Source organism: Vipera ursinii, assembly GCF_947247035.1.
Source record: "Vipera ursinii genome assembly, chromosome: 13".
Taxonomy (NCBI): Eukaryota; Metazoa; Chordata; class Lepidosauria; order Squamata; family Viperidae; genus Vipera; species Vipera ursinii.
In genome coordinates this window covers 18334335-18360680 of record NC_139526.1, presented here as the reverse complement: position 1 = coordinate 18360680, position 26346 = coordinate 18334335, and the positions used below count along the sequence as shown (strand labels likewise).

The window sequence follows — 26346 nt, the reverse complement described above, 5'->3', positions numbered from 1 at the left end:
GGCTGGGGAATTCTGGGAGTTGAAGTCCACGCATCTTAAAAGTTGACCAGGTTGAGAAACACTGACCTAGTCTATATATTTCTAAATAAACTTTCTTTTGGGGGGGGGATATGGCCCATAACTCTACTCTCTTCATTTAGGCTTCTTCAGAAATATACTGGACATTTTCCCTCCCGGAGCACAGACTTCCCTGGTTTATTGTGACTTCACCTCCTTTAAAAATATCCCCTTCTCTTCACTTTACAGCTCCTGCAGGGCCCACTGCCCTCCCTAAAAATGCTCCCGCATAACATGACCTGGATGAACTACCCGAGCCTGAGCAAAGATCCCTCCACCAACTTCGAAGAGATTATATTTGCCCAACAAGTCATCTCGAGGTTCATGCACGCCTACATTGCCTTCTTTGTGCCAACGGGTTTATTAGCCGGCATGGCTATCCTGGCCATTTGCATCCAGAATTATCGGCGTCACGTCCTGGAGAAAGTAGACATCCTGTTTTTTTCCCAGACGGTCAGCAACGTCTTCCTCGTCCTTTTATCGCTCACCATCGCCGTGCGGCCGGCTTATCTCCAAGTGTCCTACTTGGCCTGCGGGACGCTGTCGTTCTTTTTCAACCTGGGTTATTTCTCTTCTCAGCTCCTCCTCCTCGTAACCATCCTCAGCCTTTTGCTTAGCAGACGCCCTCCCCAAAGTGCTCTGATTGGCAAGGCGCACCAGAGCCCAAAGGTGTGTGTCGGTTTTGTCCTGGTGTGCGGTTTCTGCGCCGCCTTGATGCTGAGCGCCCTGCTGGGCATCGAAAATTACCAGGAAGAAACGGTCTGCCAGCTGGATCCCCTGTTCGCCTGGCCCGAATATGAGATCGTTAAATTCACCTTGGGGTTCTGCGCACCGTCCTTGGCGGCGCTGCTGTTCTCTACCCTGTCATTCGTGAAAGAGACTCAGCCAGGCAGATACTCCTCCAGAAAAAACAGCCAGCCCCGTTTGCCAGTTCTGGCTATCACGGCAAGCATGTTGGCGTGCCGCCTGTTTTATAACATCCTGATCCTGGCCAGGACCGGCTTGAAGATCAAGGGAGAGGCAGGGAGTGCTCGGAACGAGCTGATCATGAATATAGCAGAGGTGGTTTTGTTCTGCGAAAGCTGCGCTAGTTTGGTGATGCTCCTCTTCCTGCATCCCCCTTACAGGGCCACCCTGCTGAACACTCTTAAAAACCTCACAGCCAGTTGCAGGAGGGGACGGGGCGGCAACCGGGCCCTTGACATTCAAGAGAACCAAACTGGACTTTCTGAAATGTGCTGATGCGACGGCCCGAAATATTAAGACTTTTGCAGAACTGAGCCTCAGCTGACGTCAAGAAAAACAGAAGCTGAATGTTTTCCTGGTTCGTCAGCTGCGGGAAAAAGATGGATGTTTTTCTCAAGGCGGGGGGGGGGGAATCTGGAGGACTACCGTCCCCATAACTCTGCCCATGTTTTGCTCCTACAGGCCTGATCGATGGACAGCAGGCTGCGCAATTATGTGAACAAACAGGACTTTGGAAGAAAAAAAACCTGCCCACCATTAAATTCCGTGTAATCAGGGTTTTTTGTGGGCATGTGAGTTTTTGAAGTTTACAGAAGGGCTGTTTTCAGGATCAATAAGGATCAATAATGAAAGGTGAGCCTCAGAAAGAGAAAGGTGATTTGCTGAAAGTGACCACTTCTTTTAAAATCTCGCGATTGGGGTCAGGCGCCACCAGGAACTCTAGATTCCCCCAGCCCGTTAAAAACAGCCCTTTTCCTTTATTCAATGAGCACTGATGACTTTGTTTAAATAAGGTAAATACAGGTAGTCCTCAACTTTGCAGCAGTTCATTTAGGTCACAATTACAACGGCATTGGGGAAAAAGTGACTTATGACCGTTTTCCACACTTACGACGGTTGCGGCATCCTCAGGGTCACATGATCAAAATTCAGACTGTTGGCAACTGACTCATATTTCTGACAGTCGCAGTGTCCTGGGGTCACATGATCCCCTTTTGCAAAGTCAATGGGCAAGAAGCCAGATTCGCTTAAGCACAATTTTTGTGAGCTTAACAACTGCAGTGATTCACTTAACAAAATGTGGCGACTGAAAGCTCATCAAATGGGGCAAATCTCGCCTCACAGACGTCTCCCTTAGCAACATAAATTCTGGGCTCCACTGTCGTCGCTGGAAATAAGTCTGAGACAGGCTGTGAAAGCATCCAGCTTTTGAAATCTGAACGGGCAGAGAACGGGCCATCTTCGAAAAGACGTTGCAGCTCGGAGGAGGTATGGAGTCAAGAGCATTGGAAAAGGAGCTAAGACTTAACCACACACCGCAAAAGGACACCCGTGTTTGCCAGCACAAAGCAAACAGCTCGACAACTAGAGAATGTGGACTGCGGTGTCAACGGCAAAAGAAGAATCTTGTTTGCAGAGTGACGGGAGGAAGGACGTGGCTCTTGCAAAGAAATGGCAGGCCTGGAAATTCCGTTCTCGGTGAATGAGAACAGGCTGGGGTGCTCAATGGCTAAATTCTAGCCCCGGGCTTGAGTGATGGGACGAAGACGAGATGAAAGAAGCTACGGAGAAAGGATGAGGCCCAGTAAAGGTGCCTAGGACCTCTTGGTGGCACTTCGGATGTTTAAAAAAATGGATGGGAAACAAGAAATTACGCCAGGATTTACGGATAGAAAAAACCCAAAGATGATAAGGACGATAGTTCCTTCATTTAATAAAGCAGGGCTCTCCAAACTGGGCAACTTTTAAGACTTGTGGACTTCCAACTCCCAGAATTCCCCAGGCCAGCACGTAGACAGCTGGAAATTCAACCACAGAAAAAAGGGATCAAAACCATTCTTTTTTTCTTTACTGCAAATAATGCCCGGCTTCTATTTTTTTTGTTTCTCGCTTCTCTCCCTCCACTATGTACCTTAAATAGTTCAGTAAATATTACAGATCCAGTTGACACAGTCCTTAGTGCCAATCTGCCTACTAGAGAGAGAGAGAGAGAGAGAGAGAGAGAGAGAGAGAGAGAGAGAGAGAGAGAGAGAATTCTCTCCTCCCCATGGAAAGAAAAAAAATAAAATTTGAATTTTGGTTGCAAAAAAAGAGGAAAAGAGTCAGAGTGAATCCTTTAAATTCCTAACCCTATTAGGACTCTCGAGGGACCAATGCTTCTTTAAAGGTTGGCTTTTCCACAAATTCTTTTGCCTGACATCGTTCCTTAGTCCCAGCTAAAATGTAATCCAAATAAATGCAAAAGGCTATCAATTCTCATGCAAGGGGCGATCTTAGGCCTGCGGTGTAGTATGTGTGCAGGCCACGAGGGGGTCTGGAGCACTAAAAGCTCGTCAGAAAAATATAGTGTAGTTCAATTAGCAAAATCCTGCCTCTGCTTCTGAGATGTGGTGATGATGCAGGCAACTAGCAAGACAAAGATATGTGAAGAAGGTGCTGGTTAGAATTTCTGATATGCATAAAATAAAGATTTTTAAAAAATTAACAGGGCAGGAATTAATACGCTTTTGCTACCTTAAGATCCCATTTAGATTTAAGCTTCTGCTTTATTCTTCGTTGCCCAACAAATTACAAAGAATGGACTTCTGTGCATGCCAATATGACATGACTTTTCAGTGGTCACACACACATCCAAATCATTTTTTTTAGCAAGCACAAATAGGATGTTAGAAAACTTCTTGGCGTTCACATATTTGTTTCGAAGAGGAGGAGGAGGAGGAGGAGGAGGAGGAGGGGGAGGAGGAGGAGGAGGAGGAGGAGAAGGAGGAGGAGAAGGAGAGCCTACAATTCAGCTTATTTTTCTTCCTGGAGCAATTAAGGAAATGCAATTTAACCCATGAGCTAAACTGGGGAAAAAACTCTCTCATAAGATGAGTGAGAATTACTAGACTAAGTACAGAGATAGCCCACTGAGCTCACATTATCCCTTTACCTGGAGCCTCTGTTCTTTTAATATCCCATTTTTCCTGCAGATGTCTGGACCGTTAAATATCTGGGCAGACAGGGCTTAAATTTCAATGGGCCTGGAGATCAGCAAAGCAAGCCGGCTATTGTCTTCCACGCCCATCACTATGGCCAATTAGGTGTCATTTTATATTGCAAAGCCACATCAAATATACACTGATTAGTAAAAAGAAGGAGGGGTGGGGGGCGCCTTTATCCAAAACAATGGATGCCTTTAATATGCATTATTTTTTGTCTTCTTAAAGGATTTTATTAGAAAGTAAAATGAGTCACAGGCAGTCCTCAATTTATGACCACAACTGAGCACAAAGTTTCCATTGCTAAGCCAGACAGTTAAGTGAGTGCTGCTCCATTTTACGACCTTTCTTGCCAGAGCGATTAAGGTAATCCCTGCAATTGTTAAGTTAGTAACCTGGCTGTTACATGATTCTGGCTTCCCCATTGACTTTGTTTGCCAGAGGGTCGCAAAAGCGGATCACCTGATCCCGGGACATTGCAATGGTCATAAACACGAGTCAGTTGCCACGTGTCTGAATTTTGATCAGGTGACCACAGGAATGCTGTTACAGCTGTAAGTGTGAAAGACATGAAAGAGGTACGAAAGTTGGATATTTTAGTGTCCCTGAACGATGGTTTTTGAAGTTCTTCTGAAGCTTCTCAAGCATCTCAACAAGAATAAAATTTAACAGTACAAACTGTACTGGATATCAGGCCCTTTCCATTACCAATTTTTCTTTTGCAACGGGTAGCAAGCCAAAATATTTTGGATGTGGCCACAGTTCAACTAGGATAGAAGTTCAGGTCCAACCTGCCAAGACAGTGTGTTGCAGAATTGTGTCCAGAGTGTTAAAAAAAGAACACAGCTTTCAGAGGGAAGCATTTCGTGGCAGGCCGAGGAGCAGGGAAAGGGTTTCAAAAAAAGCAGGAATCTTCACATCACAGAATGGGGAACATTTAGCTTCCTTCACAATGGATACATATAATGGAAACTATACAGGGTTTTAATCAAAATAAAACACTCTTCAGGCACCTTAAAAGGCTAACAAATGTAACATTGTGTAAGCTTTCCTAGATCTTGGTCAACCAAAAGCTGACGCAATATACAACGTTCGTTGTATATATGGCAACTTCTCTGAAATTGCATTAACCAAGCAGGGGGTGCCCAAGCTTGGCCCCTTTAAGACCGGTGGACTACAACTCCCAGAATTCCCTAGCCAGCATTGGCTGGAGAATTCTGGGAGTTGTAGCCCGCCAATCTTAAAGGGGCCAAGCTTGGATACCTGACACCCGAGTTAGACTATAGCCAGAGGATGACAAATTTAATTTTAAAATTTTAATTGAAGCCTAAAGGGGGGAGATGGAAGGGGAGTGGGCTTCGTCCCCAGATTTTGCAAATGTTGTCGCTCCTTAGACCAGTGGCTCTCAACCTTTTCTTCCCCACAGCCCCCCTTTAAATACCTTTTATGGCCATGGACCCCCAAGTCTTAAGATTTAAATCATAACATCTTTTTCAAGTCTTTACAAACGCCCCCTCCCCCTGTGACGACATCACGGACAACCCCCCCCCCCAGGAGTCCATGGACCACAGGTTGAGAACCACCATCTTAGACTTTAAAAAGTCACTTTTAAAACAGAGAAAAAAGAAGAAAGGTAACTCTAGAAGTTGCTGAGGCTTCCCATCTTCCATCTTCTACCATCCTTCCAAATGGTGCATTAAGAATACGGGGTGCTTTCCACCCTTTCTTTCACCCCCCCCTTCCAAATCCTTCATCTGACTCTTTGTTTATGAATGTGGAGATAAGAAATGCCAACGACAGCTTAAGGAGCAAGACCTACCCAGGGGGGGGATTCGGCTCTTTTTCTCTGAGCACCCCAAAGCTTCCCTTCCTTCTTGCACCCCGAGTTGCTTTTGTAAGTCCCTTCCATTTTTAGAGGCGGTTTGCAAGGAGGGGGTGCAGTGCAGTTTAGGCAACACAGGACCTCTCAGCTCCTAGAGACAGCTTGCAAAACAGAAAACTAAACACAAAGCCAGGAGAGGCTGTCCTCTTTTGGGGGATAGCCCAGATGTGGGCCACCTTAATGGAACTCCAGGAGTGGCGCCGTTCTGGATCCTCACCTGAGGCTCTACCTGTGCATGAACGGGATCATAGGTGATAGAGCCCTAGGGCTGGGAGGGACTTCCGAGGTCTTCTAGTCCAACCCCTGCTCAAAGTAGACCTTAGACCATCTTGGTCAACGGGTTCTCCAGTCTGTTTTTGAAAGCTTCCAGTGATGGGAGCACCTGCAACTCATTCCGCGGATTAATTGTCCTCACTGTCAGAAAAGTTCTCCTAGCTTGAGATGGGTCCCGATGGGAAGACTTCCCATCACTAAAATTCTCACGGTGGGGTGAAAAGATCCATTTGCAACTGCCTTCCTGAGAAAGCTGAATTACTGAGCTGAAGGAGGGGGAGGAGAGGGAGAGAGAGAGAGAGAGAGAGAGAGAGAGAGAGAGAGAGAGAGATTGACACAGCACAGTGAGAATGGAGCATCGTTGTCTCCAGAGGGAGCGCGAGAGAGATCTGTGCGGCAAGCCGGTGGCGTTATAGACTTGGCTGTCATTCCATTCGGAAACCAGGAATCAGCCCAGCTGCTCAACCTCCTTTTCCCACAGCCGGTGGATCGATCCCGGTTGAAGCAGCCACCAGGTGGGGGTCATGCCGCTGTCAGCTGGCTTCCTCCCCTGGCAGAGAAAGCCCCCATCCACCTGCTGCATCAGGATTTAGAAAGGGGGGGCACCGGGGCCTGGAAGGATGGGTTTTTGAAAAGGTTGAAAAGGAACACCTGAGAAGGTCTTTCAAACGGATGGAAACATGCTGGCGATCCAGAAGAGAAAGCGGACGAACAAAAAAAGGTAGGATGCTCTTACTGGACTTGCTAATTTTCAGGGAGTTGATCGGCTTTCTTCCTATCTCATTTTCATCTCTTTTTTTTTTTGCTCAGGGTTGCGATACCCGCAGCGTATCTTAAAGTGAAGTTTACTTAGCAGAATCAGTGTAACGGCATCTGGCTTTATCTTTCTATTTCAATAAGCGTTCACAAAAAAAAAAAAGGAAAAGTGAGAGGGGGAAGGCAAACAATTCTTGAAATGAGCATAAAAATCAGATAACTCGTTCAGCGGGTGAGAAGGAAAAAAAATCTAGCTGGCAGCAGCGGAGTTAAATTTCAACAGGATCTTTTTTTAAAAGTTGGAGACAAAAGGCAGAAGCGAGAACATCTATAAAGTCTTGTTTTTATTGGTAGAATTTAATGTTGGATATTAATCTGTTGCCATAAACTATTTCAGCACTTTGAAACATTTATTATTATTATTATTTTTAAAAAATATGTAATTCCATTTCTAGCTGAACCGTACCTCTGCATACCCCGGTATCATCTGAATAACATTAATTTCAATTACTTGACTGTAAAGATGCTGCCCAGCCTACCGGTAGTTGGAAGAAACCCAGCTCTGGATCAGCTAATATTTATGATTGTCCAGCTGTGTACAATAAAGGCTAAAATAAATGAACCTAAGGACAGCTGAAAGTAAGGAACATTACTGAAATACTGTAGTGTTTTTGCACATCTTCTGCATAAACAGATTGTCACCAAAGCAGCATTATTTCAAGTATATTTTTCTTTAAAAAAAAAACAAAAACCAGCATGCACTTCAGTCTACTTCGGGGTTGTTTATAAGAAAGGATTTATCGTACTCTTTCAGGAGTAAGGCTTTTTTTAAAAAAAAAAAAAAAAAGGTTAAAATACAGATGTGCTATGCTTCAACCCTCTGTCGGTGAATCAAACTTTTATAAGGTTTTCATACTTTTGAAAGAACGCCTAATCGAAAAACTGGGTCGCTGACAGCTCCAGTCATTCAGACATTACAGTATTTAGGTAAGAAAGTTATTTTTTGTTCTTGAAATTAAACAGAACAAAACCTCATAAAGCTACTTTCTGCACGCCATTATATAAAAGGACTGACTTATAACTGACAAGCAAGACATCATCAGAACTGCAAACAATATTCTACCATCTATTAACTTTGGAGGAACATGGTTAGACAGTCCATCAACAAGTCCTAGTAGCATTCAATTAAACCAGGATATAACCGTATCTCAGACGCATCTAGGACAGACAGAATCCACCAAGTAAAATCATCTTCTCTTCCTTTGCAATGCCGTTTTCGCTGACAAAATTTGCTGCTCAGTTCCCTCGCATAGTGTGGCTGAAAACGTTAGTCGTCTGGATAGCTCCTTTTGTTATATATTTCAATTTTTCAGAAGAATAGCAAAAGAGGGAGAGGTTTTAATAGAAACAGCAGCTACTTAAGGTGTATTTTTGGAAGCCTTCCTGTCTTAAATAATTTCCAGGCAGTCTCTTAATCAGAATTGAACATGGGCACCAATTAGACAGATTTTATTAAAAAAGAAAAAGCAGAGCAGATTCACAGTGAAGGGAAAACAAAGTAAAAAAACCAGGAAAATCCATTTTTGTCCTCCCTCTGGTCTGTAAACCTTTAGCCCTTTTTCAGCCACAACAAGGAGATAACAGGGGCTGCTAACAGTTAATTGTCTATAAGAAGAAAGAACTCAATTCAGCAGAAAGCAGATCTCTTGTTTCTCCTCAAATCTGCTTCATTTCTGATTTTTATCCTTTTCTTGAAAACGCAACCCCTAAGAGGCACTTTTCATCTCAGCACTAAATGGATCTAAGCTGTCAAAAGCTGCTTGTTTGTTTAACGCTCTCTGCACTCCCCGGCATGTGCGATTCCTCCACCTAAACCCCCCAAAGACAACACCCTGAGTTTACATGAGGAGACGCCAGCGTCTACACCACCGTTGGAGCCTTTCAATTCTGCAGAAAGGAGATTAATTTTCTTTTTCATTAATTGCAGGTCTAGCCTTCGCTGCGGGCTAAACAGGAGGAGACAGCCCTAGATGGGTCTGCGTCTTTCAAACCACCAACGAGTCTTCCACGGAAGCAAAATGCACACACATCCCAAACCGCCTCTATGGCTATTAAAAAGCTCCTTTGTTGCAGAAGATGAAGTCGCAGGCGCTCTTCCTACTGAGGACTAGCATCTTTCTAATGTTCTCCAAGAAGTTCTGAACATCCTAACTGATTCGGCCCTCGGAGGCTACAATCATGATCTCGGCCGGTCTCTTTGGCACCACGGCCCAGCTGAACAGCCTAGCGCAGAAATCCAGGCTTATCTATTTCACAGAGAATCACACCACGGCAATTTACACGGGATCCGCCTCTCCGGCGCTTTGTAACGGCACCTACTTTGAACTCAACGGGTCCCGTTTTTGCAACGAGACTCAGGCTTTCTCCCTTGCCGACAAATCGGAGCAGCAGCAGTACGCGATAGGCCTTTTCCTGTCGTGCCTTTACACGGTGTTCCTCTTTCCCATCGGCTTCGTGGGGAACATCCTGATCTTGGTGGTGAACATCAGCTTTCGCGAGAAGATGACCATCCCCGACCTCTACTTCATTAACCTGGCGGCGGCCGACCTCATCCTGGTGGTGGACTCCCTCATCGAAGTGTTTAACCTGGATGAAAAATACTACGACATCACCGTCCTCTGCACCTTCATGTCCTTGTTCCTGCAAATCAACATGTACAGCAGCATCTTCTTCCTCACCTGGATGAGCTTCGACCGGTACATCGCCCTGGCCAAAGTCATGAAGTCCAACCTCTTCCGCACCATGGAGCACGCCAGGCTCAGCTGCGGCCTCATCTGGCTGGGCTCCATCTCGGCAGCCTTGGTACCCTTCACGGCCGTCCATCTGCAACACTCGGGGGAGATACACTTCTGCTTCGCGGACGTGGCGGAAATCCAGTGGCTGGAAATCACGGTGGGCTTTATCATCCCGTTCGCCATCATCGGCCTCTGCTATTCGTTGATTGCCCGGGTGCTGATCAGCGCCCACAAGCACCGAAGTTTGCGCCTTCGCCGTCAGAAAGCCCTGCGCATGATTTTCGTGGTGGTCCTGGTCTTCTTCATTTGCTGGCTGCCGGAAAACGTCTTTATTAGTGTGCAGCTTCTCCAGAAAACCGGAGACTCTTCCTCCAGAGGCCGGTCTTTCAGACATAACTATCCCTTAACGGGGCACATAGTAAACCTTGCCGCCTTCTCCAACAGCTGCTTGAACCCGCTGATCTACAGCTTCCTAGGCGAGACGTTCAGGGACAAACTGAAGCTGTACATTGAGCGAAAAACCAAAGTCTCCATGTTGAACCGCCTTTGCCACGCGACCCTGAAATCGGTCATTTCCGACAGCACTGAACAGTCGGAGGTTTAGGTTTAACCTGTAGCACGAATAGACTCTGCTCCTCCCTGCTTCTTACTAACAGAAAAAGTCCGCGTTTCGCCCTGTTCGCCGTGTTTTTATGAGAACGTGTAAAACGCGATACGGTACTTGGGACTGCGTCAATCACGGAGGGGGATAAAAGCCTCGCCCGAAGATCAGCTGCATTTATATAAGCCAGGAATCCGACAATTACTTATGGAAAAAATGTAACTATAATACAATTCTTGAATATTGTTACCTACCTGATCTATGTTAGATGCCCTAGAAAATATAATAAAAGTGCAGCGACGCTGGGAAAAATTCAATAGAAGGTATTGACAGTAGGATGCAAACAGGTCAGTGGTTCTCCATTCACATACACTTCATCTTGCAAACTCAGTTAAGGAAACAGCTATCATGTTCAACACATGATTCGATCTGAGACAGATGTACTCTGTGACGTAAACTGAATTAAGAGAACCAGAAAAGCAATCCAGGTTTAGAGCTGAGTCCTCCCCTGCTGTTATTTTTAGAACGGGTGAGCCAATGTGTTTTGGATTTCCAGGGCTCCTGTCTGGATGTGAATCAGTTTGTAAACTAAGTAGGATAACTTTTTCTGACACGCATCAAGGCATCCATAGGCAGCCCAATACATGTGACATTTCCTGGTTTAGTAGCTGTGTTGTAAGTAGAGGGGAGACAGATGGACCTGAAACGCATTTTGGATCCACACACGGAGGTTTATAACTGACATTCCAGAAGATACACAGAACACAGAGTAACAGATCTGGATAGGACCCTGGAGGTCTTCTAGTCCAACCCCCTGCTCAGGCAGAAAACTCTATACTACTTCAGACAAATGGTTGTCCAATCTCTTCTAAAAAAAACTTCCAGTGATGAAACACCCACAATTTCTGGAGGCAATGAGTCCCACCGGCTGATTGCCTGATTGGCATGCTAAAAGATGGGAGGGGTAAAGGGAGGGCTTGATAGGCTGTCTGAATCTAAAAAGCACTCAGTGATGGGGGAATCTCTGTGTTTTCGTGGCACTAAATCTGCTAAGTACTGTAAGTCTAAACCTAATGAACAATTTGGATATCTGAACTAAGTATGATCATTTACTAAGCAGCTGCTCTTTCTTGCAAGGAAGAATCTGAGCAAAAGCTGGTCTGAAAATCTTAGGAAAAGGTTTACAAAAAGGAACTAAAATAGTTGGTGCAGAATTAGAGTCATTTGGGTTACATGTCTGTCAGCTGTTATGAACCACCCTTTCATAGCTTTTTTTTAAAAAAAATACTCGGCATTTACTCATAGACCTCACACACACTTTTAAATTCACAGCCTCTACTTTAGAATCAGCTCTGAGCTCGTGTTGCCTAGAACTAAGGGATAATCTCCCATGTAACCTCATCTTTAGATGAAAATCGAAAAGTCAACGAGAGAACTCACTTGGTGAGAAGCTAGTTTCCCCCCCCACCCCCGCCCCCCATGCGTTGAACTTCATCAGTCATATGGATAGCAATACCGCCCTCTTTGCATTCAAATATAAGGAAATGTGAAAGATTTAAAGACTCTAAAATGCTGTGTTAAAGAATCTTTTTTGTCTCTGGCTTCTGTTAGTATTTTACGGCTGGATCTGGGTCAAACTAAATGGGCTCCCAATGAAATCGGAAGGAACGTCAGCTATGATTTCAATCCTGTTGCAATTTCAATGGGATTTAAGTGCAGCCAGAGTAACTTTGCCTGGATCAAGCATAAAGCAACCTCCTTTTTGTCCTTGGTGGGAAAGTTTTGGACAAAGAGGAACAGAAAGACGCCTTCAGCCAGGCTGGCCTGGCAGCTTTCCAGAGTGGCAATGAATAAATGCTAAACCAACTGCATGCTCTCGTTTCTACTTGCAGTTATCTAACTGAGGAAATCTTGTTTGTGGAGCTCTTGGGAACAGTCAAGAGTCCAGTGTGTGTCGGCCACAGGGTGGGCTGATCCCGAGAGAATAATAAACATCCCACCGTTTGACAAGGGACACCAGATCCCCCCCCTTTTAGTTATCTTAAAAACTTTCCTCCACGGGATGCTAATATGAAGGACATAAAGTCGTTGCAGCATTGCGAAAAGGCAGCGAACAGCACCCACATTCCGGAAAAACCACATAGCGAGGAAGTAACCCATGAGAAAAATCCGTCCGCGGAAGGAATTATGAGACGTCTGGCACGTGGGATGTCATTCAAAATGACCAGAGAAGCAAATCGCTTCAAACATGCCTTCAATCAAGCAGAGTAGAGCTGGAAGGGACCCTGGAGGTCTTCTAGTCCAACCCCCTGCTCAGGCAGAAAACTCTATACTACTTCAGACAAATGGTTGTCCAATCTCTTCTAAAAAAAACTTCCAGTGATGAAACACCCACAATTTCTGGAGGCAATGAGTCCCACCGGCTGATTGCCTGATTGGCATGCTAAAAGATGGGAGGGGTAAAGGGAGGGCTTGATAGGCTGTCTGAATCTAAAAAGCACTCAGTGATGGGGGAATCTCTGTGTTTTCGTGGCACTAAATCTGCTAAGTACTGTAAGTCTAAACCTAATGAACAATTTGGATATCTGAACTAAGTATGATCATTTACTAAGCAGCTGCTCTTTCTTGCAAGGAAGAATCTGAGCAAAAGCTGGTCTGAAAATCTTAGGAAAAGGTTTACAAAAAGGAACTAAAATAGTTGGTGCAGAATTAGAGTCATTTGGGTTACATGTCTGTCAGCTGTTATGAACCACCCTTTCATAGCTTTTTTTTTAAAAAAATACTCGGCATTTACTCATAGACCTCACACACACTTTTAAATTCACAGCCTCTACTTTAGAATCAGCTCTGAGCTCGTGTTGCCTAGAACTAAGGGATAATCTCCCATGTAACCTCATCTTTAGATGAAAATCGAAAAGTCAACGAGAGAACTCACTTGGTGAGAAGCTAGTTTCCCCCCCCACCCCCGCCCCCCATGCGTTGAACTTCATCAGTCATATGGATAGCAATACCGCCCTCTTTGCATTCAAATATAAGGAAATGTGAAAGATTTAAAGACTCTAAAATGCTGTTAAAGAATCTTTTTTGTCTCTGGCTTCTGTTAGTATTTTACGGCTGGATCTGGGTCAAACTAAATGGGCTCCCAATGAAATCGGAAGGAACGTCAGCTATGATTTCAATCCTGTTGCAATTTCAATGGGATTTAAGTGCAGCCAGAGTAACTTTGCCTGGATCAAGCATAAAGCAACCTCCTTTTTGTCCTTGGTGGGAAAGTTTTGGACAAAGAGGAACAGAAAGACGCCTTCAGCCAGGCTGGCCTGGCAGCTTTCCAGAGTGGCAATGAATAAATGCTAAACCAACTGCATGCTCTCGTTTCTACTTGCAGTTATCTAACTGAGGAAATCTTGTTTGTGGAGCTCTTGGGAACAGTCAAGAGTCCAGTGTGTGTCGGCCACAGGGTGGGCTGATCCCGAGAGAATAATAAACATCCCACCGTTTGACAAGGGACACCAGATCCCCCCCCTTTTAGTTATCTTAAAAACTTTCCTCCACGGGATGCTAATATGAAGGACATAAAGTCGTTGCAGCATTGCGAAAAGGCAGCGAACAGCACCCACATTCCGGAAAAACCACATAGCGAGGAAGTAACCCATGAGAAAAATCCGTCCGCGGAAGGAATTATGAGACGTCTGGCACGTGGGATGTCATTCAAAATGACCAGAGAAGCAAATCGCTTCAAACATGCCTTCAATCAAGCAGAGTAGAGCTGGAAGGGACCTTGGAGGTCTTCTAGTCCAGCCCCCCGCTCAGGCAGGAGACCCTGTATCATTCCAGCCAAGTGGCTGTCCAGTCTCTTCTTGAAAGCCTCCAGTGATGGCAGCACCCACAACTTCTGAAGGCAAAGCTGTTCCACTGATTAATTGTACTCACTGTCAGGAAAGATACTGGCCTATTAATTAATTGCCTTTTTAATATTCCAAGGCCAGTGACCACTAGTCTACTGTCTGAGGAACTGGAGTTAACTCAACATAAGCTCCTTGTGCAGAGCGGAGTCCTTTTCAGGCAGAGCTGAGCTACCTCCAGTCCCCCTCCCTTAACTGGTAGATTCAAATTTGATGACAATACAAGCCTTTATTTTACACTTCATTTCTCTCCCTTTTCCTCACTCAGGGATACGGCAATACCAAGGGCTAAGAATAAACATGAGTTTGCTGATTGAAGCGCTCCTGGTTGCCAGCTCTGTCTTGTTCCCAGGCAAAACAGGTTATCGCCTTTATCTCATGGTGGCTGCCGTGCTCTTCCTTAACAAATTGTTATTGCAAAGTTTGTAGAAATATTACAGGGTGATAAGACAAAGCAGCCCATCCCCAAGCTCCACAGAGCTGTGGAGTTTTGAAAACGGAATTAGTATCACTGCACGTCGTGGCTAATTCAGAAACACATCCCAGTTCTTGAACACAGCCAAGAATTGTGAGCTTAGAGATGCTTGTATTAGCAGCAAAGAGCAGAGAAATTATTGGCATTTATCTGTGCTGGTTGACAAAAAAGGGAAAGGATCTGGGCTAAAAGCAATTAAGATAAAGATATGACCAGTGATTGTATTTCATTACAGTAACTCAGATCACTAGAATGTCCCTGGGCATTCATGATTTATTAGCCTTGGAAGCCGAATTCTTTGGAAATATTTTCTTCTGTGGATCACAAATTACAAAGTTGAAAAGAGTGACTTGAATATCACACACAGTGCCACTGTGGCATCCCTGTGGTCCCGTGATCAAAATGCAGAGGCTCAGCAACTGGCTTGCGCTTGCAACGGTGTGCCGGGATCAGGTGATCCCCTTTTGCAACCTTGTGAGAAGCAAAGTCAATGGTGAAGCCGGATCCACTTAACAACCGGGTTACTAACTTAATGACTGCAGTGATTCACTTAACAAGACAGGTCACAAAACTCACTTAGCGGCCTCACTCAGAAACAGACAATTTGGGCTCAATTGGGTCATAAGCCGAGGACTACTTAAAGATCCAAAATGGAAACCAATATTCCTTTTGACCAATCTGCATTTTAAACAGTCTGGTTTAAGAAATGGCAACCCAACCCAGCGTTTACTGAATCCAGTACGTAGTGTTGGAATCTGCTGGTGAAGCCTAAATTCCTAACCTTTTGAGACTCTGCTAACTAGGACGCAAAATATTGTGTTTATATCAGGAACAGTGGGAGACGTAAGCCTTTCGCCTGGGAAAACCATTTTCAAAGTAGGAACTGTTTTCCCAGCTGTGAATATGCCTTCCTGGGAAATTTGCTCCGTCCATTACAAAAATATTCGAAGGAATGCAAGATTATTCAGCCTTATCTCTGCATATAAAATATTTCAAACAAACCTCTCCGTGTTCTCTATACTTCGTGGTCACCGCACAAGGGTGAACGAAGCTAGAAGTAGGGCAGCAAAAGTAAACCGGTAGTCCCTGCACGTAGCAAGTAAATTCCACTCTGTAATAGTTAAGTTAGGCATAAAAAAGAAACAGTCCCCCTAACCTCTCTCACATCTTCAAGATATTGTTTTGCCTTCCAGAAACAAACAGCTTTGCTTGTTTTAAACCACAAGTTTATGCTGCGGGAAGGTTGGTATAAGTTACCCAAAGTAAAGCAGGTTGTGACATATCCAGAGATTCCTTCTCTACCTTTAAGGCCACAAAGGAAATTGTTACATCTATTTCAACGCTTGCTGGATGCGATGAGTAGGAAGATGAACTCACACAATGCTTGGCCAAGATGACAGCTTTGAAGAACCGGTTTTGACCAAGCGTCAATCTCCCCCAAAAGTAAAACTGTCAGAAATTGCAGATTCTAAGGCCTTTCTCATTAACTATCAACACCGCTTACACTCAGCTGCCTTGACCTAGATTTCTTTGTTGTTGTTGTTAGTTGCAAAGTCGTGTCCGACCCATCGCGACCCTATGGACAACGTTCCTCCAGGCCTTCCTGTCCTCTTCCATCTTCTGGAGTCCATCTAAGCTCACGCCTACTGCTTCAGTGACTCCATCCAGCCACCTCATTCTCTGTCGTCCCCTTCTTCTATTGCCCTCCACCTTTCCCAGCATTAGGCTCTTCTCCAGTGAGTCCTTCCTTCTTATTAGGTGGCCAAAGTATCTTGAGTTTCAACTTCAGGATCTGGCCTTCTAAAGAGCAGTCAGGGTTGATCTCCTCTAGGACTGACAGGTTTGATCGCCTTGCAGTCCAAGGAACTCGCAGGAGTCTTCTCCAGCACCATAGTTCAAAGGCTTCAATTCTTTGGCGCTCAGCCTTTCTTATGGTCCAGCTTTCACTGCCATACATTGCAACTGGGAAGACCATAGATTTCTTACTGTAGACCATTTTCCTTCGATTACCTCCGAATACAACCAGGTATTGTTGTTTGTTTATTTATTTAGAAAACTTATATAGGTGCCAGTCTCATAAATGGCTCATGAGATTCCATAAAATCAGAATGTATAAATCACCAAAGCCCACAGCAACATACCCATCACATTGCAACAATCCACCAGGTCTACATTTAAATTTTCTGGACTCACTTCCATCAATGCTGGGGCAGGTTTTTGAAGGCTGACTTCCGCATGAAGATATGAATCTCTTCTGGTTTTCTAGCTTGTCCTGATCATTTGAGCATTACAGAACATCAGACAGCCCAAATTCTGACGAGGCAAGGCCTCTGGTTTGAAACTGGTCAGCAAATCCCAGCTCATTAGATTAACATTTAACATTACACACCTAGTCAATGTCAGGAATGACAAAATCCTCAGCTGAAGAGAAGAAGAAAAAAATGAAAAACTGTACACTGTAAACTTTATGCCAACAGGCAATAGAATCAACACAATCCCGAGTTCCCTTTCTTACAAAACACTTCACCTCATTGTGATGCGGCTTTGGACCAAATCAAGTTCAAAGTTTGCACTTTAACAGAAGTTCTCAGGCAGATCCAGTTGTGTACGTTTCAGCGAAACACAGCAACAAATCAGAGAAACCCTTCCGCACATTAACAAGTACATATACCGGTTATACCTAGCTTTAAACTCAATAAGAAGGCCGTGGGGTATTTTGGCCATCAAGCCAGAACAGAGAAACCAAAGGAGGACTCCCCCCCCCGTCAGAGACAAGTCCGGTCACAAATCCATTTTTTTACTTGATAACATACTTCAGTTGCTACAAACTGGAAGTTTTCAATGCTCTGTGCTTCTAACTCTACACCATGTGAACTTGCAAGGAACAGCACGCCAAAAGTTCACACAAACTCTTCTTTCCCTTTGGGACTAGCATGGAGAAGGGATATGAGGGATTTCCTTTGGTCTCAGCAGGTCAGGTCACAAGGAGTCAGTCGGCTCCTGCTAACAAAACCCAGATTGTGCGGCTAAGCACAATATCTGATGGCTGGTGTACATGCTGTATGGTTAATATACAGAGAGGCGGGAAAAAATGTTCTCAAAACTGTACGAAGCTTATACGGCCTTGGGAGGACACGAAGCAAATTCACGGCAAAAATGGCCACTTAAATGGAAATATCCCCCCCTTTTTTTTCTGCAAGTGTGAGTCACTCCAGAGGTCCAATGGCTAAATTAAATAAAGGCGCACATTTACAGTAAGCACACAGCCAAGTAAATTTACCTTTGTTTGTAAGAATGCACACAGAAATGTACATAGAAGACTCCCAGAAATGGCCGAATATTCTTTTGCACAGAGATACCTTTAACCAATGATGGGCAAACCTGTATCCCAAACACACCTACATCTATTTCTTCTGTATGTTGTTAAATGAAGGCTAGATAAAGTATCTCTAGGCACAGGAGAAATTAGATACTGTAATAATAATATGCTTAAGATATCTGGTCTGCTCTACTTTCATCTAACCAGAAAACACTACATCCATATGCTTCATAAATGACTATGAAAGTTATTAAGAACGAGAGTCCTGTTTAAAAGTCTAAGGCTAATAAATAGGTTTTCTTAGCATCCTGGCACTCCCCATGTTAAATTTCAGATTCTCTTCATTCAGATTAGAAAACAGAAAAATATAGACCACGTGGCAATAATCCCACCAAATTTTAAAAATTAGAACATATTGTCTTGTCTACATTTTTGAACGAGACTCACAGCTGAAAATGTGAACAAAGACACCTCTAGGATCAAAGGACTGATTCTTATTTACTCACGTTTAGTTTGTGTTTTTTCAACACAGGTTCATCTTCCTCTGGTGCCATTTGTGGCTTCGGATGCTTCGTGGATTTCTTTTTCTGTTTCATCTTCCTCTGCTCGGGTGAAAGATGCCTTTTCTTTTCTGCCTTCATTAGTTTTCCTGACTTACAACTCTAGAACAAATATAAAGAAATCGTACCTGTTAAAAGAGGTTTTTATCAGAACAAATCAAATCTCCCCCCCTCAAAAAAAACTTTGTACAATTATATTATCAACGTCCTTTTCTTAACCTTTTTTTTATAAAAAAAACCCACAATGTCTGTCTTTGAATAAAGTTTTAACTGTCTACGTGTGATGGTGGGATTGCAGATGGGCAGGCTGGAATATGCCTTATGTTTAACCTGAGTTACATATAAGATTGTGGATAAAAAAATAAACATTCTTTTTGATAAAAAAAGAAATAAGATTTTTGATAGAAACGTGACCAAAAGCGTCCACGAAAGAGACCTAAAACAAGATCGAGCGATGACATCAGCCAGTATTGAGGGCCCAACCAGCAAAAGAAAGCTAAACAATGAATGGTGACAATATATAAGATTCAATGTTATATAGTAGCATTATATCATTATAACATTGGAGTTATATAGTAAAGATTCAGTGACACAACTAGCTCTCTCCACAACCTGGTTGTGTTGGGCAAATCCCACTTCACGAAGTCCAATACGCCCAAGATATTCTGTGTGACAATTCTACAAAGTGTAGTTTAAAACCACTACTGCAAACAAATACATGTTTTTTTTTACATTGTTTATAAATGGGGATTTAAAAATAAATATAATCTGCTTAAACACAGAGTTGCCTTTTGCAAGCAACACTTAAATGTTGCCTTTAATTCTCAAAAGTTACAACCAGAATAGCCAATTTCGTTTGCTTTTTTTTTTTTTTAACGCAGCAAATTTTCTTTCATTTTTGAATACAGGTGGTCCTCGGCTTACGGCCACAATGGAGCCCAACATTTCTGTGGCTAAGCGAGACAGTCGCTAAGTGAACGTTGCCCCATTTCATGACCTTTCTCACCTCCGTTTGTTAAGGGAAATCACAGCGGTTGTTCAGTTAGTAATACGGTCGTTAAATGAATCCAGCTTTCCCCCATTGACTTTGCTTGTCAGGAGGTCACAAAAGCAGAGCACGTGACCCTGGGAGACTGCGACCGTCGTAAATGTGAGTTGTTTGCCAAGCGGATTTGGATCGTGTGACCACGGGGACACTGCAATGGTCGTTCAGTGTGAAAAACCATCCCGAATCAACTTTTTCCATGGTCAAACAGTCACTAAACGAACTTTTATAAGCCCAGGACTAATTATTCCCCCATCTGCTTGAAGAGCTCGCCCAGAGTCACCTTGTTGGAGTTGGTTGGGGCTAATGGGTGTTGTAGTTTGGGGCTTATGGGTGCTGCAGTTGCTTGGGGCTTGTGGGCATTGCCGTACAGAATCACTGTGAGTCCTCCCCCTCCTCTTACACACACACACACACACACACACACACACACAAGGCGGGCCTGCCTCTAGTTTGGGCAGGGAGAAAAATGGAGACTAGCCGACCCTGCGGGGTTGTTGTGAAGGCTAAGGCGAGAAAGGAGGCGAAAACGGTCCGAAAGCTCAAAGGTTGGCCCGCCCACCACTCGCCCTCGGAGCACGTGGGCGGCCACAGCCACGGCCGCCGCCGCCGCCTCCGCACCCACCCCGGGCTCACCCCAGGCAGCCTACCCGGCTTTGTCCCTGGCCGCTCTTCCGCCTTTCCCTGCCAGCTTCTTTCTGGCCGCCGCCGTCCCTCCCTTCTCGAGCTCCGATTGGCTGCTCGGGCGTCCCCGCGCTCTGACTGGCGGCGCTGCCCGCCCGTCTTCTCGCGACAATTCCTACGAGTGGCCGCGGCCCCTTGTCAGGCCCGCCTCCTCCTCGACTCTTCCGGATACACGCTCTCTCCGCACGCGGCGGCGGAGGCGGGGCCAAGGGGATGGCCCGCGATGAGCACCGGTGCGGCTGCGCGAGTTGCGGCCGCGGGGTCGAAGAGCGCGTGCGCAGTCTTTCTTTACTGATTGGACGAGCCGCGCCGGGCTCTCCTGCTCATTCTATGCAAATCAGCCTGTTTAAAACTTGAAATGAAGCATTTAAAAATGATGTTAAAACCATTGAAAAAGAGAAGCACGAGAACCGTCATGACCTTGCCTTTTAACACCCCCCCTCCAAATAAAAAAAATAAAACTCATATTTTGGTGAAAAAGCAGCAGTGAGCAAACTTTTTCCTAGCTTGCTTGGTGTAGAGCAGGGGTCTTCAAACTTGGCCCTTTTATGACTTGTGGACTTCAATTCCCAGAATTCCTCAGCCAGCTTGAAGTCCACAAGTCATAAAAGGGCCAAGTTTGAAGACCCCTGGTGTAGAGGGATATTTCTCATCTTTAAAGCTGTGTGGACTTCAATTTGCAGAATTCCCTGGCCAGCAGAGCTGCAATAAAATGTAATAAAAGTTTGCAACTTGCACTGAGGTTACCTAGTTGGGTAATGCAACATTTGCAAGCAAACCTGCTCAGAGAACGCCAAGGACCCCACAATTCAACCCTGAAGTACAGAGTCTCTTCTAAATTGGTTATATTAAATATATCCTGAGATTTTAACCATATGGAAAAATACACATTTTTGAGCTTAATGTCAACATCTCCAGTGTTTTATAAATACTAAAAAAAAACCAAAGGAAAAAACCCACTAATCCACTATACGTATTTTTCTTCAAATGGTGCAGCTCTTTCCTCTTTCACCCACTCTTTTCTGACTTGGGGGGTGGAACTAAGTTTGAAAGAAGTTCAGCACCCTCATCTGACATCTGTACTTTTGGGAGGCTGAATTTGAAAAAGTCTACATTACAGTCTTTGAAAGACTCAGCAGCTTAAAATGGGCTGGTTTTGTTGGTGGTGACACCCTGTGGGTTATTCAAATATTGCAAATAAAACCAAGTTGGGGAGGCGGGGGAGATTTCACTCAGCAGGGCTCTCTCATTCCTGAAAAATCATTCGGTGGCTCTGCCGGAATAAATCCAGCAAAACAAAATAGAGATTCCCTACTCCCATCCATGAAAACCTTGTGCTGTTTGAGCTGTTTTCAATATTCCAGTTAAGTTGGAGAATTTGAGCGAATAGAAGGCTAAATCACGTTGCTCAAACTTGGCAATTTGAAAAATCTGCTCTGGCTATTATCCTAGGCAAGACAAGGTTCATCTAATTCATTTTCAGCAGTTCTGTGACTTAAATTCAAGCCAACTATCACAACAATGTAAGGAGTCCATTTAATCAGAAAATGTGCAAAAGGGTACAATAGATTTTTAAAAGCTAAAGGTGGACAGCAGTATGACAGGCTTCACGCAGGTTTAGTTCCCAGCTGCAGACATCAACTTTTTCCTTTGCATCTGAAAACAAAACAACAATGCAATTAGCCAGAATCTACAAAATAGTATTTCCCACACAGTTCACAACATTCTTACTTATTTTTTTTCTCACTTATTGTTCCTCATTATTTCTTTTTCACAAGAGAAGGCTGTAGAAGTGCTAGGATTTCAGTTCACCATAAAGGATTAATTTACCGTAACTAGTTTCTATTATGCTAAAACCTGGTCACTCAATTCCTTTAGTAATCAGGTTGTATTAAAAACAACCTAAGTCTAAGTAATCAGACCGAGTGAAATCTTCTGTGCTCTATTACCAATACCTGACTTATTTTGAAAGATCATAAAATGCCCAGCTTAATTTCTTTTGAAATAGCTGTCACTAAGAGCCACAGAGACTTGATGGCACATAATCAAACAGACTGACCAGTTAACTTAAGCACATTTGGAAATCAATAAGTGTTTTGCACTAAAGTTTCAACCTGGCACACATGAAGCACAGGATTACTTATCAAACAGAAAAGATCAAACCTTACCCATTTTGTAGAAATGGACAGTTGGGAGAATTATTCCTGGATTGCAGGGATCTCATTATAGCTGCACAGCTGTGAGGAAGTTAATACGCATTTAAGTGAAGGATTTTTGATGAATAGGAGAGTTTCATTATTAACTATCTGGTGTGTGTGTTACTTTTATGCATTTTTTTCATTATTCATAAACCACCTGGACCTGTTTTGAGGCTTCAGCAACTTATAAATAAATGAATGTTTACTAATATTAACTAAGCTCTACCCCTTGTTGTAATTTTCACTTCCTCATTGAAAGATATTCCATAGCCACCCTGATAACAGACTCCTTCAATTCATCAACCAGCTGGAACGAACAAATTCCTAAAGTCTTCTCCCAGGACCCAACCATCTTTGAAAACCACCTAGATTCAATTTGGGAGATGCCCTAAAAAGATCTGTCATGCTGACTTCCCAACCCAGGAGCCTTACCCAGCTTTGGAAACAGGTGAAACCCATCCCAGACAGTTGTGGTCCAAAGGATGCCGATGATGAAGACAAAAGTTCTGGTGACACTGGTCACAAACCAGCCGCATCATCTCTTTCTTTCTGCAGCCTCCTTTGAAGCATTTGTTGGTGAAGATCTAAACGCCAAGGAGATCACATCAAAATCACACCAAATTGGGCCAACGTGCTGATATTTAGTACCCCTTGTGAGTAGTTGGCCTACTTGGTAAATTGGAACTGCTAGTAAAGTGCAGGGCTGGATTCCACAGTTCAGAGCCAACCCCAAGTTGGCTTCCCCATAAACCAGAGCTTCTAAACCTTAACAACTTTAAGATGCATGGATTTCAATTCCCAGAATTCCCTAGCCTGCCATGCTCTTTCCAGCCTTTTCCCATTTTTCTTTTAAGGGAATGTGGTCCTTAGCTCAAATTAGTCCTTAAGCAAAATAAAGTCACTTTCTAAAGTCAGAGAAAGCGCCATGGAGGCAGGAGGGAGACAGAACCAAGAATGAGAAGAGGCCCACACTCTTAAGAAGGTCCTTACTTTCTGCTTCTGCTGGGCTGAATCCTGCTGGCAGTCCTGATCCATATGAGCCCCCACGGCTACATCGGGCATCTCTCCCTTTCTGACAGGGACCGGAGTGTTGCAAAGAGGGCAGACTGGAACCTGTACATCCTAAAACAAAAGATTATCAGGTTGAAGTCAACAAAGACAAGATAGAGCAAGTCGGTGAATGGCTAACATCGCTTCCCTCACTGGGCACTTTTAAGCAATCCTGTACTCTGTACCTTAATGAAAGTTCTAGCTAATTACTAAGGTTTGCATAAGGCAGTTGGTCCTAAAGCAAGCTGAAGGATAGCCAGCACTTTGCTTGCATTTATTATTTTAATAGTTTGTCATGTTGCTTTTATTTGGTTGTAAGCTGCCTAAGAGTGGGAAAAGCCCCTTTTCCACATAAATCCCTCACTTTTTATTATCTTGCTTCTTTGTCATGTCTTAGGTCTCACAGTATGTCATGATTTTAGACAGTAGTTATACTTTTACAGCTTGAACTAGGGCCAATGCTAGAGGCCACCAGCGCAAGGACAAGGAACAGTTGAAGAACTCGTTCAACACCAGCATTTTTACATAGCTAGTTATGCATTGGCACACACCATCCCCATTTCACAAGGTTCACAATTCCATAAATACAGATCACCTTCTTATACGCTGAAGAACACTTGTGTCGGCTGTAGGTAATGTGGTCTTTGCAGAAAAGCTCCTGGCAGGCGTCACATTTCAGAGGAAGAAAATCTTCAGAGAGAAAAAAAAAGCCAACATGGATTTATTCTAACGCAAGAGATCTGGTGGTCTTCTCAAATCACAAGGGTTGTTGTTATCCCCTAAAGGAGGGATACCCCAAGCACAGGCACACACACCCTTCCCATGATCCGTACCCAGCCTTCTGCAGGTCTTCTCACAGCAGTGTTGTCCCAGGTCTGGGAATTCCATTTCTTCAGAAGCCCAGAACTTCCCAGGATTATGGTTACCTAGAAGAAGAGGTTGTCTAAATTTGCTTTTCTGACAGGCCACACAGCAGCCAGATTCACACCCAGAGATGACACATGTGACTTCTGTAATCAGTGTTATTAAGTCACTGTCAAATACCCCGTTAACCCAGAATTTCGCTTTACCATAAAAAAAAACCCCACAGCAATCATTTACACTGGGGTGTCCAATCTTGGCAACTTTAAGACCTGTGGACTTGACTGGCTGGGGAATTCTGGGAGTTCCTCCACAGATCTTAAAAGTTTCCAAGGTTGAACACCCCTGATTTACACAATAGCAAAGGCTCAAGGCAAAGAAACTCCTTGAGGACTCAGATGTAAACTAGGTGTCAGCACAATCCAGTTTGATCAAAGTCATTCTTCTGCCAAAAAAACAGACTCACCAATGTCCAGGCTGAACTTTGCTACTAAGAACCATGACCAGCCCCCCCAAATTCTAAGTCGTAGAGATTCCCCATTGCCCACCTTTGGAAAGTCCCACATGCTTAATAAGCCAGGATTTGAATACAGAGCTTCAACAAACCACTCAACAGCACCCGGGATTACATTCCTATAACTACTTGGACCGCCTTTCACTAAGTGACTCAAAAGGGAAAGAATTAACCCAACACACACCAAGAGGAACAGATTCACACAACATACTTAGCCACACACTCACACTGGGTTTAGCAAGCCGTGGGGACGCACTCCCGTGTCGGTTCTCTCCAACGTGGCGGGCAGGGTAGGGACCTCGCAGGATCTGCGATAAAAACACAAAGCCCCGTGTAGACTTAACACACAAACACACAACCCGCCAAGCGCTCGGGCGCTTTATATAGCTCAGCGCAATTTCGCTGATTCATATTTTACTTCCGCCTCCCGGTTGCCCAATCAGAGCAGACTTTGTCAACGTCACCAGCACTCCGACCAATCATGGGAAGACCGGCTTTGGGCTTTTCGCTGACTCAGGGCGCCCCGCCTCCTGGCTGTTCTAAGCGTGAGTCAGCGTTTCTTTCTGGTCGGAGCTGACCCGCTTTTTGCGGAGATTTGAACTCGAGCCCTTGCACACGACCCGCGGGACAAACACGTGTTCGGCTATCGCCTTGATCAGCCCTTGCTTGCTTGCTTTTTCTCATTAGGGTCGCCATCCATAATGATGACAATAATAAATCAACATGTAGCCCCCTCTAGGTGGCTGGGGAAAAATAAATTCAAATTATATTTCTGCCCATCTCACATACGTCATTTTAGGCGGCCAGCAATAAGGATAGATAAAACACAAACAATATAGAAATAACCTCAAGAGTTTTTTATTTAGCTTTGTTTTTAATAGTAACTATTATTGCTTCCCAGAGTTGTGCTTCCAGATTTTTATTTATTTGTTTTGAAATATTTGTTGGTTTTTTTTGGTAATGATTTTAATTCTTGTCGGCTGACCAGAGTAAAATTAGAGTTAGGTGGAATGCAAGTTGAATAGATTGTTGTTGTTGATGATGATGATGTTATCCCCAGAATTTGTGGCCTAATTCTGTGGCATGTCTGAAGTCCACACATAACATCTTCTGCTTGAGCAGAAAATTGGACTAGATGACCTCCAAAGTCCCTTCCAACTCTTATTATTCTGGAAAGTGCCAGAAAACACGAGAATAAAGTCAGGATATGGGACCTTGTGGGTGACTAAGCAGTTGCTGTTCCTGCCTCACATGATGCTCACCCAGCTCTGACTCATCAGGTTGTATCAGATAAACAAAAGTGCACAAATTTTCCAGTTTCTTCCAGGTTGTTTGTATTGTCCAACATACGTCAAAGGAGAAGGAAAAGGGCAGCTAGGGACATGGGGCACAATTCCTGGTAGCTAGGAGTTTCAACTTCTTTTTTC

The 26346-nt window shown here is 44.1% G+C and overlaps 3 protein-coding genes across 7 annotated transcripts in view; 1 reads left to right on the top strand and 2 right to left on the bottom strand.

Moving 5' to 3' along the window:
* Positions 1 to 20294, bottom strand: part of CHLSN (cholesin) — a 67809-nt gene extending 47515 nt beyond the window's left edge. The window contains exons 1-2 of one of the 3 annotated variants that reach the window (XM_083372921.1): positions 20263 to 20294; positions 18514 to 18669 (exon numbers count right to left, since the gene is read on the bottom strand). In XM_083372921.1, the coding sequence (XP_083229047.1) occupies positions 18514 to 18648 (135 nt within the window). In that variant the 5' untranslated portion in view covers positions 18649 to 18669; positions 20263 to 20294. Of the gene's footprint in view, positions 1 to 18513; positions 18670 to 19573; positions 20205 to 20248 lie in introns of those variants that run through there. The other 2 variants (XM_083372923.1, XM_083372922.1) reach the window with 2 other exon arrangements.
* GPER1 (G protein-coupled estrogen receptor 1) lies at positions 9154 to 10551 on the top strand (the record flags this gene model as incomplete). Its single annotated transcript, XM_083372557.1, has 1 exon — positions 9154 to 10551. The coding sequence occupies one exon, from the start codon at positions 9154 to 9156 to the stop codon at positions 10312 to 10314; it is 1161 nt and encodes a 386-aa protein (XP_083228683.1). The 3' UTR covers positions 10315 to 10551.
* A 1526-nt stretch (positions 20295 to 21820) lies between the features above and the next one.
* On the bottom strand, positions 21821 to 25281 carry ZFAND2A (zinc finger AN1-type containing 2A). 3 transcript variants are annotated; one of them, XM_083372548.1, is made up of 7 exons: positions 25147 to 25281; positions 24378 to 24470; positions 24140 to 24234; positions 23485 to 23616; positions 22927 to 23078; positions 22465 to 22533; positions 21821 to 21952 (listed from the first exon to the last, which is right to left on the bottom strand). In XM_083372548.1, the coding sequence occupies exons 2-7, from the start codon at positions 24430 to 24432 to the stop codon at positions 21934 to 21936; spliced, it is 522 nt and encodes a 173-aa protein (XP_083228674.1). In that variant the 5' UTR covers positions 24433 to 24470; positions 25147 to 25281; the 3' UTR covers positions 21821 to 21933. The 3 variants fall into 3 exon arrangements, with proteins under 3 accessions (XP_083228674.1, XP_083228675.1, XP_083228676.1); XM_083372550.1 differs by lacking the exon at positions 21821 to 21952 and adding an exon at positions 22078 to 22111 and having other exon boundaries at positions 22469 to 22533; XM_083372549.1 differs by lacking the exon at positions 25147 to 25281 and having other exon boundaries at positions 24378 to 25062.
* Between the last annotated feature and the right edge of the window lie 1065 nt (positions 25282 to 26346).

Coding starts and splice junctions, on each gene's coding strand:
- ZFAND2A (XM_083372548.1), bottom strand. CDS start 24,432: ATGGAATTCCCAGACCTGGGACAACACTGCTGTGAGAAGACCTGCAGA. Junction 23,617..24,139: donor GTTCTTCAGCGTATAAGAAG/GTGATCTGTATT, acceptor CTTTTGTTTTAG/GATGTACAGGTTCCAGTCTG. Junction 23,079..23,484: donor CAGCCCAGCAGAAGCAGAAA/GTAAGGACCTTC, acceptor CTTGGCGTTTAG/ATCTTCACCAACAAATGCTT.